At 52.0% G+C, this 10,544-nt stretch overlaps 1 protein-coding gene across 1 annotated transcript; it reads right to left on the bottom strand.

Moving 5' to 3' along the window:
- Positions 1-5,974: 5,974 nt before the first annotated feature.
- On the bottom strand, positions 5,975-8,337 carry LOC113416593 (brain-specific homeobox/POU domain protein 3-like). Its single transcript, XM_026674604.2, has 2 exons — positions 8,104-8,337; positions 5,975-6,987 (listed from the first exon to the last, which is right to left on the bottom strand). Exons 1-2 carry the CDS (start codon positions 8,221-8,223, stop codon positions 6,058-6,060), a joined length of 1,050 nt encoding a protein of 349 aa, XP_026530389.1. The 5' UTR covers positions 8,224-8,337; the 3' UTR covers positions 5,975-6,057.
- Between the last annotated feature and the right edge of the window lie 2,207 nt (positions 8,338-10,544).

The following is a 10,544-nucleotide window of genomic DNA, read 5'->3' on the forward strand; positions in this document are numbered from 1 at the left end:
CCCTGTTCAAGCAGGAGACCCCATACCATTTCAGACCAATCTCTTCTTAAAAACTTCCAGTGTTGAAGCAACTTCTGGAAGCAAGTTGTTCCACTGGTTAATTGTTCTAACTGTCAGGAAATTTCTCCTTAGTTCTCTCCTTGGTTAAGTTTCCATCCTTCGTTTCTTCTTTTGCTTTCGGATGCTTTGTAAAATAGGTTGACTCCCTCTTCTTGGTGGCAGCCCCTCGGATATTGGAACACTGTTATCATGTCACCCCCTAATTCTTCTTTTCATTAGACTAGACATTCCCAATTCCCGCAACCATTCTTCACAAGTTCTAGCCTCCAGTCCCCTAATCATCTTTGCGGCTCTTCAACCATCTTCGTAGATCTGAAGATGTCTTCAGATCCTCCACAAGTTAACCAAAAGAAAGAAGGGAACAGGAAAGGATAGACAAAGGCAAACCTGGGTGCTTTAGTTGCATGTTTTGCAATGTAAGTCAGTCCAGCATTTCCCTGACTGTCCTTCCAAGAATGTCCTGGTATTTTACGGAAGGAGAAATTGTTAGGCAGAGCTGGATAGGAGTGGTAGGAGCCCTCTTAATGCAAGGTGTGTTAACTCGCTGCAAAAAATTTTTTTTAATAAGGACACAAATTGTGAATATTCGCAGAAACCTAGTTTGGTATCATTTCATCCCCTAGATTTGGATTCAGTGACACTGAAAAGAAATGTGCCTTTTTTACTTGAAAGTTATGTCCCAGTTAATTTAGTGTTTCTATTCTAGGAGATTGCTTAAGAGAGATTCTTTGGGTGGGGAGAAGTAATAGATGGAGGAGAGTGCTGGGAAATTCAGAGAGGAACCCACAGCCCATGAAAACAAATGCAAGTGAAGACATTCTTTTGTGCCCCTCCCTGATTATTTTAAAGTCAGCCTTTATTCCATTACCAAATCCCAATTAAACAAGGCAACACTTTAAGGAGCTGGTGGTCAAGTTTCCTTCTTCCAACCGGAATTCTGCAGGACTTAAATATTTCACATGGATTGAAAGCAAACAGATTCCTGGCTAGTTCCCATTATCAGTTGGTCTGCAGAGGTTCCCCCATCCCAATCTTGGCGGGGGGGTGGGGTTGCCCAAGGTTGTGTCCCTATAGAACTACTGCAGACCAACTGATGAAAGGTAAACCCTGCTGTTGTTGTTCCATATGGATAACGTCTGAGTAGGGATGCGGGTGTGGTCTCTTCCACACACATAATTTTCCTAGCCAAAAGGGAAAATAATGGGGTGACCTTTACACTTAGAAGACACAGAAACTTATCCTGTAAATAGAGGTGTGTGGAAGGGTGCCTGGAAATGGATCCCAAGGTCTGCCTACTTACACATTATGAACTGCTGACAGCTCTTCTTGGTTCCTTACATTGCTTCTTAGAGGCTGATGGGTAGAAATGTCCATCACCAAATAATAACTAGAGACGATGCCAAGCAGTCTTACAGCAGGGATGTCCAACCTTGGCAACTTTAAGACTTGTGGACTTCAACTTCCAGAATTCCCAGTCAGGTCTTCAAGTTGCCAAGATTGGGCAGTCCTGGTCTACACTGGACACTGGACACTACATTGGGCACTGCGGAGCAGTGGGGCAGATTGGCTGCCCTGGCTGTCTTCTTCTTTGAATCAAGACCTGAAAGCCATCCATCTCAGATCCAACTTTCTTATGGGCTGCACTGTAGCTTCAACCTACTTTCAGGCAGAGGGTTGGATGTGATGGACTCCAGGACACCTTCCAGCTTGCTTCCACAGGTCAGTTAAAACCTTTCAAACCTTCTGAATGCTTTTAGTTTTATTCCTGATCACCGTAAGGTTGTGTGGTTGCTAAGTTGGCCTGTGCAACTCCAGCCTGTTTGGCTAGCCTCAATTAATTAATTGTACTATACCAGAAAGATGGATTAATGCAGCAATCAAGTAACATGTGTTTTATGAACACCGTCTGCAACTCTTGGAGAACTTTACCATCCCACTTAGAAGCCAAAACACAAAGAGAAGAACAACTGGGAGCAGGAGACAGTTCCAGTTGGCCAGAATCACACCACACAGTTGTCCAATCTGTGAAGGTAGTTCAACCCCAGCCTTTTTTTTGGGGGGGGGGGGACTTTCCTGGAGGTAAGGGACTATTTTAGGTGGCTGGAAAACCTGCTTCCCCCTGTCCCAACCCAGACAAGTTAAGCAGGTCCTGCCAGCAGAACTCCTAAGTTTTCCTGCTTTCCTGCTCAGGTGTGCTAGGCATTTTCTGGAAAATGGCAATGGCCAGAAGCATCACCTATCCTACTGAGGAGTAAACTTCTCAGGTGAGAAGGACACCAATAATTCCCTTCTTGCCAGCAATACAGCCTAGATCAGAGGTCTCCAAACTTGGCAACTTTAAGACTTCAACTCCCAGAATTCTTCAGCCAGGATAGCTGAGTTGAAGTCCACAAGTCTTAAAGTTGGCAGGTTTGGGGGCCCTTGGCCTGGATCTTATCTTCCTTGAAATCTGGTACGGTAGCTGAAAGGGGCTCTGTGGATGGATCCAGAAGCTTCTTTGCCATCTTTCTGCAGCCTCTGCTTATTCTGCCCTTTTCTCTCCAGGCAACGAAAGGCAAGTGGCCTTCTTGGGTCAGAATGATCCACTTGAAGGATCCAAAAGAAATCCACAGTAGGGATCTTGGGAGTTGACTAGCTGCTCCTTGAGCACCTGGCAGAGGTGACTCCAATATCCAGAGGAAATGGTTTCTCGGCTTCTCAGTTGGTTGGGAGGGGATGATGGTCTCCTGCATTGGGTGAAGAGTTGGTCCATGGAGCCAGAAAAACATCCCCTGTGCTTTGCATCAGTTGAGACTCTGTAGAGTTTGGAATGTGTGAGTTTTGTCTGAACAACTTTTCCATTTCTGGATTCTTTCCCCAAAATCTCCACATGCCTCTTGCCAAGAGTGGTGGCTGCCCATGGTAGAAGAAGCAGTCTGTGCTTCACTCATGCCTTTCACATAACTTACGGGTTGGGTCTCTACATACATTTAATAAATGCATGCATTTATTAGAACAGAATTTTTCTGTTCTTTCTGATCTTAGAGTGAAACAAGCACCACGACAGGGTTGTTGCAAAGGGAAAGAAGGACCCCCGAGCCTTTTTTTGAAGCGCAAACATGGTGTGTAGACACACCCACCCACCCAGCACACACTACACACTCCGCAGAAGGAAGGCTTCAAATTTTTTTCCAATTTGCAGCTAATGAAGTCTGAACAAGACTAGAGCCAACCTCTATCGAGGCTCAATACAGTACTTCCGCCCACTCAAAAAAGAACATTTTTAAAAAAAAAAAAAAGCAAACCACCTTCCCAATCCAGACGGGACCAATTGTAAGTTCTCTGATCCTCAGCCGGGGTGGCCTGGGCAGGGGATGACGGGCGTTGTAGTGCGACGGGCCAACCAATCTGTGGGACTCTGCGCTCACGACTCTCAGTCTAGAGCTCGCTGCGAACTGTTTCGCGCCTGTCCACTTTGGATCAGGAATCACTTTAACAGAAAGCATTTTCAGCTTCAAAGGGTTATATCGACAGCTCAATCGACATGCCGTAATGAAATATTTGGTTGATTTCTCGTGTCTCGGGGGCGACTTCGCCCCGCCCTTGGAACTACAGAAGCGGCCGGGGAACCCCAGACGCATTTCAAAAGCCCGGTTGAAGGGGAGGGGGAGGGAAGGAATATAAATCACAGGCGCGCAGCCTCCCCTCCCCACAGAAAAATAAAAATCCTTAGGATTTGGGAGGGGGAGGGAGTCACCTTAGGAAATGATCGCTATTATAATTGCTATTATTAATCCCCTGCTATCAGCTGAACTTCTTAGGATTGGCGTCTGTGAATAAAACAAAACTTTAGCCCGGTTTAGCTAGCTGAGGATCAGTTATTCTTATCGGAATTTGAGAACTGTAAACACCCCAAGCGAAGAGTCTCTATTCGGTCTGGGGAACCGGCGGAGTTCACACCACGGGGTAAATGCAACCCCGTCTGTTTGCTGCGTGCTCACAACACAGTAGCCAACTCGTTAAGCCAAGCCAAGCCAAGCAAGCAAGCTTTTAATGCCAAGTTTAGGCAACTAAAGCCTTGGCCAGATCGTGTCTTAAGTGAACCGTGCCGTATGAATGTTGGGTGATATTTGATCCATTGCCACCTGAACGGCATTCGTTCAACGCGGGTATCCTTCAGGCCGAAAGGAAGGGGATCAGTTCATCCTCGCGACGCACAAATTGCAGAGTCCCACGGAACCACAATTGATCAGGGAGCGGGGGAGGGGGGAGAGAAAGCGGTTTTAAATGTCGCTCCCTCCCCCTTCGTTTGGGGTTCGCTTCTCGCCGGGATGATCCAAAGCCGTGGAACGGGGTTTGAGGTAAAACGTGCGTGTTTTATTTGAAATTCTGGAGCATTAAACCGACACAAAAAGGCATTCCTCTCACACCCACACAAACTATAGAGTCTCTCCCTTTCTTCTCTCCCCCACCTCGAGCCCCTTCCCCGTGTTTTTTTTTTTAAAGATAAAAGAAACGGAGGAAATCTCCTTGGATAAAGCAACCGAAGGGGAAGCAAGCTTCGTAGAAAGTGCTCTGTGATTTTTTTTTTTTTTTTTGCAAATAACTTAATATAACAGAGTGCTCAGTCATTAAGAAACACACCCCCTCCTCTCCCCTCCCCCACACACATACACACCCCTCCCCAAAGAAACTGGTGCTTGGGGGAACTGTAAGAGGGAAGAAGGTGAAGAAGAGGAAAAAAGAGAAGAAGAAAAATTGTACTCTGACCATCCGACCTCGGACTCGGGACCCGAGCGCGCCTCCCCGCGTGAAAATCGAGCTCATTCCAAACGGCCTCAGGAGTCACGAACGCGAGGTTTAATTGATTGTCAAAGCGCGGTCCTTTCCCTCCTCCCAAACCCACCCACCCCACTTTTTTTTTGTACAGTGAAATGATACATCTTTCGTGTAACGTCAAAATGAAACTGAAACCAAGAAGTCTTCCACGCCAAACTCCAGCCCCCCCCCCGCACGTTTGGAAAGCAAGCCCCCAAGCAGGCAAGCGCTGGCCGCCGCCGGTTTCTTTGGCCCCGTTGGCTTTGAACTTTTTTCTCCTCTTTTCTCGCTTCGACGGATGAGGTAGGAACACAACACCTTTATTGCAAACCAGGCGAGGTGGGTCTTTCGGTCAGGAGAAGGGAGGAAGAGGAGGCGAGAGACCCCCCGAAGCATGCGGAGGAAGGAAGCCGGAGCTGGGGGAAGGAAGTGGAGGGGTGAAGTCACGGAGATCCCCCTTTTGTTTTGTTTTTTTTTGGTCTGGTTTTGGGTGGTTTGTTTGTCTCTTTTCTTTCCTTCCTTCCTTCCTTCGCCGAAATAAAGGGGAAAGAAGAACCATTCAGTCGAAGTCTGAAGCCTTTAACGTACTAAACGGCGGTCAAAAAACACCTCACTCTCACCCCAACATAAGTGCGTGTCTTAAATACACAAACGATGCAAGTGGTCTTTTTTTTCCCCCACCTGTAAATTCAGGGTTAAGATACCAGGACGGAAAGTTTTCCCCTCCCTTCAGTTCGATCAAAAAAAGAAAAGAAACCCACGGAGGTGGGTGGGTGGGAGGGGAACACGCACCCCACTTTTGCCACTCGCCAGGAATACGGTGGGGGAGGGAGGAGGAGGAGGAGGGAGGCCCCTTCCCCTTAACGCTTTTAATTGTTCGTATGGTTCTTTGTCTTTAGAAAACGAGAGTCTGTCTTTTGCCGCTTTGTCGGGTTGGTGGCTTTCCCCACCGCTCGCGTGGGACCCGGGTTCTTATCCGCTCGCCCCCACGACACCTCGGCCGGAGGGAGTGGGGGGGCGGTCGGTTCCAAAAGTCCTGGAGGGCTGAAGCGCCCACGGAGGAAGCAGGCCCCCCTTCTTGGGGCAGGGAAAGAAGCGGCGCCCCGTCTCACCGTCCGCGCCTTCCAAGGGCCGCGCGTGGCGTGGGCAGCGAGCGCTCCTCCCTCCCTCCCCCCTCCGCCTTTCCCGTCCGCAGCGTCGTTAATAAGCGGCGGAGAACTTCATGCGCTTCTGTTTCTGTCTCTGGTTGCAGAACCAGACCCGCACCACGTTCTTCTTGAGGTCCAGTTTCTCGGCGATGGCTGCGATCTTCTCGGAGGAGGGCCGCGGCTGGACGGCGAAGTAGGCCTCGAGCGAGCGCTTCTCGGGCGCCGCGATGGAGGTGCGCTTGCGCTTCTTGTCGCCCGTCGAGTAAGCCTCGGGCTTGGCCAGCTTCTCGCGCTGGGCGCGCTCGGCTTCCTCCAGCCAGGCTTCCAGGATGGGCTTGAGGGCCACCATGTTGTTGTGCGAGAGGGTGAGCGACTCGAAGCGGCAGATGGTGCTCTGGCTCAGGCAACCCACGCCGGGGATCTTGAGGTTGGCCAAGGCCGAGCCCACGTCGGCCTGGGTCACGCCCAGCTTGATGCGCCGCTGCTTGAAGCGCTCGGCGAAGGCTTCCAGCTCCCGCGGGTCCGTCTCCGTCTCGGGCCCCGCCAGGACGGCGGGGTGCGAGGCCAGGCCGTGCGTCGGGTGGGGCCCCATGGCCAAAGGCGGCTGCCCGTGCGTCGGGTGGCCCAGGCCGTTGAGGCCCGCCAGGTGGGCGGAGTGGTGCGGGTGCGGGTGGGCGGAGGCGGCGCCCACGTCGGGCAAGGGCAAGGCCGAGGTGAGGTGTTCCAAGAGCTCGCCTTCCAGGCCCTGGGCCGGCTGGTGGTGCGGGGCCGCGTGGTGCGCGGGGCCGCTCAGCATGGAGGCCGGGTGCAGGTGGACGGAGGAGGAGGTGGGCGTGCAGGAGACGGAGACGCTGCTCATGGTGTGGTAAGTGGCGTCCGGCTTGAAGGGGTGGCTCTTCTGCGAGACCAGGTCCACGGCCGCCAGCGCCTCGGCCCCGCGCAGCAACGTCTCGTCCAGGCCGGCGAAGAAATTGCTCTGCAGCTGCGAGGTTAGGAGACGGAGGAGGGGGAGGAGAAGAGAAAGGACACGGGGCTAAGAGACGGGGAACCGCCGGGAGAGGTCAATGCTAACCTCCCACCAACCCCTGGGTTGGCCAACCCTTCGTGGCTCAACAGGCCCTTGGCACGACGGGCGAAGCCCGGAATGGGAAAATCTGGGATCCTCGGGAAGTTCCCCCTCACACACACACACACACAACGGCTGGGTCCCGCTGCTTTCCCTCTTCCTTCGAGGTTTTCCCGGAGGGATCTCGCTCCGAAGCCCACCCGACCTCCCCTGACCTTCTCCCGGGGATCTGAGCCCCAGAGGGAGGGGAGCGCTTGCAGCTGTCCTGGTCCACCTTGGCGGGGGGGGGAGGACGGGGGACACCCAACTGCAGATACCCCAGAACTACCATTCCCACCATGCGCAGCCACACAGGGAGACCCGCGGGGATCAGCCTTCATCCTAGCCAATTCTGGCCCACCGACCCATCCTCTCTAAGGCACTCCCGGAGCCCGTCCCAACCGCCGCCCCTCTCCCCGAAGGCGTCCAACAGCAGAGACGCCTTAAACATCTCTCCAAGACCCTCCGGAGCTTGAAAGAGAGAAGTTTCAAAAGAAAAAGAAAAAAAAAAGCAGTTGTGCGTTTGAGGGATCCGGGAGTAAAGCTGGAGGAAGGAGACGCCCAACAACATTTCGCCACGTTTTTCAGGTCGCTCCAGCCTCTCTTCGAAGGTTCGATTCCCCCCCAAACGAGAAGCTACCCCGAGCGGGACTTTGTAACTCTCCCACCCTTTGGCATCGCGGCGGGGTTGAGTAAAACTACCGGGCCGGTGTGTGTGAGGGGGACGGGTAACCGATGCCGTTTGCACACGCACACACCCATGGAAATCCCGGTAGATTTTCCCGGTGCTCATCTCCCCGATCCCACCCCCCACCCCCGGCCTTCTCCCGGGAATCTGAACCCCAGAGGGAGGGGAGCGCTTGCAGCTCTCCTGGGCCGCCTTGGGGAGGGGGCGAGGATACCCAACCTGGCCAGCCTGAACCCCAAACCGCTTCCTTTTTTTTCTTCCCTTCCCGGCTCCCTCCCCCTCCCTCCCCCTCAGCTTCCCCTCACCTGCGGGGCGGGCAGGCAGGCTCTCCGGATGGCCTCGGAGCTGGAGTGCAGGTGGGTGTACTTCGGCTCGTGCAGGATGGGGTGCATGCTGAACGCCTGCTTGCTGTTCATGGACATCATGGTGGTGGCGGCGGCGGCGAGGAGGAGGAGGAGGAGGAGGAGAGGAGGAAGAACGAGAGGAGGCGAGCAGGTGGCCGCTCCAGCTCGGCGGCGCGTCTTATTGTCTCGGACCGGGCGCTCCGGCACCCTCAATGACATTATAGGACCGTCCTGGCCACGCCCTTCCAGCGGGCCGCCTCCTCATTGGCTGAAAGGGGAGGCCGGGCCCGCCCCCCGCCCCCATTTCGTGGTGCCGCTTTCTCCCTGGCTCCGATCCTGAGGTCAATGCTAACCTCCCACCAACGGGAGGAAAAGGCGCAGCAGCGGGCTTCGTCTCCGGTCCGAGAGCATCCTTGGCGCTTCCAACCGGTTGGGGCCAACCTGCTGAGCGAGGAGAGCTCCGAGAAGAAGGATGAGAGGTGGGCGGGAGAAGCTAGGAGAGCCTCCAGCTCTCTGCTTTGAAAAATGACTCTTAAAAGTTATGCCTCTGGGTGCCTTGGCTTCCTGGCGGACGGATTTTCCAAGCCCATGTTGGTTCGTTATAAATTTTATGAGATATAAACATTAAAAACAAACAAACAGTGAACGTGGTGTGTCTTCCTTGACTTACATTCCTGTCTAATCTTTTCACAGTTAGAAATAAAGAAAGAAAAAAAGTTAATACATTTATAGACATATAGACATTTTTGTGTATCGTTTTTTCCAATGATCTTTAGATTCCTTTTTAACACTGCTTCACTTATTTTAAATCTATGAACATCCTTTCGTGTCCCTCCATGTATAGAATGTGTTCCATATTTTATCATGCTCTAGTTCAGGGGTCTCCAACCTTGGCAACTTTAAGACTTGTGGACTTCAACTCCCAGAATTCCCCAGCCAGCTTTGCTGGCTGGGGAATTCTGGGAGTTGAAGTCCACAAGTCTTAAAGTTGCCAAGGTTGGAGACCCCTGCAGTCTAGTTCATCTCACTCCTTTAGTTTAGTTTATTGTCATTGCACCTCATACGACGAAATCAAACACCCTCTTCAGTGCACATCATGACCATGAAAATAAACACAAACACACATCCTTCACCCTTCACACATTGAAACAAAAAACCCCACACACACCACACCAACACTGCAACACTGCGCTATGCAGCCGTGTCCTTCAATTCAGGTGTAAGTTATCTAATTTGGCTCATTGTAATATTTTCCCAGTCAAGGCCTCTTCGCTTGGAATCTCTCTTGCCTTCCAGTTTTGGGCAAAAGTTATTCTTGCTGCCGTAATTATGTGCATAATTAAATAAGTATCAACTTTATTTACATTCCCCTCCATTATTCCTAAGAGAAACATCTCTGGCGTGTACTGAATTTCAAGTCCTGTCATTTCTTTTAGACATAACCAAATTTTGCACCCAAAAACCTGTGCAGGTCCGCCATGTGTGATAGTAAGTACCCCGGGTTTTCCTACATTTCCAGCCATTGGGAAATTGGTTACCGTACATTCTGGCTAATGTTCATTTATTATATGGCTGCCTATCTCACATAGAGATCCTAGGTGGCTCACGACAGCCCGTTAAAAAACAATGGCATAAAAACAACCCCAGAGGAATCCGTTCCTTCCCACCAGGTGCTTAAACCGATCAAGTTCTTGACTTGCTGACTCAACCCCATCCTAGGCCAAGGCTTGAGGAGAGAAGACCAAAAAATGGAAGCTCCTTGTATCTCAGCTGGGAAGGTCTTCCAAAGGTGACCGCAGAGAAGACCTCCTTGATTCCATCGGATGACGACATTTAAGGGAGGGCTTGCCCACCTCCTCTGAGCTAGTGAGATGGGTAGAGGCTCTTAGGGAGAAGTGGGAGAGGGGAGAGGAAGGTAAGGGGAGGGGAGGGGAGGAGGGAGGGGAAGGGAGAGGATTGGAAAGGAGAGGGAAGAGGAGAGGGGAGGGGAGGGGGGAAGAGGAGAGGAGAGGAGAGGAGAGAATGGAATGGAGAGGGAAGAGGGGAGGGGGGAGGGGAAGGGAAGGGAAGAGAAGAGAATGGAATGGAGAGGGAAGAGGGGAGGGGAGGAGGAGGGGAAGGGAAGAGAATGGAATGGAATGGAAAGGGAAGAGGGGAGAGGAGGAAGGGAAGAGAAGGGAATGGAAGGGAGGGGAGAATGGAATGGAGAGGGAAAGAATGGGGGAGAGGAGGAGGGGGGAGGGAAGGAAGGAAGAGAATGGAATGGAAAGGGAAGAGGGGAGGAGGAGGAAGGGAAGAGAAGGGAATGGAAAGGGAAGAGGAGGAGGGAATGGAGAGGGAGGGAAGAGAATGGAGGGGAGGAAGAGGGGAGGGAGGAGGGGAAGGGAAGAGAATGGAATGGA

This window comes from Notechis scutatus, chromosome 10, assembly GCF_049901735.1.
Source record: "Notechis scutatus isolate UNSWTSFEM ecotype Mainland chromosome 10, rNotScu1.2, whole genome shotgun sequence".
Classification (NCBI taxonomy): Eukaryota; Metazoa; Chordata; class Lepidosauria; order Squamata; family Elapidae; genus Notechis; species Notechis scutatus.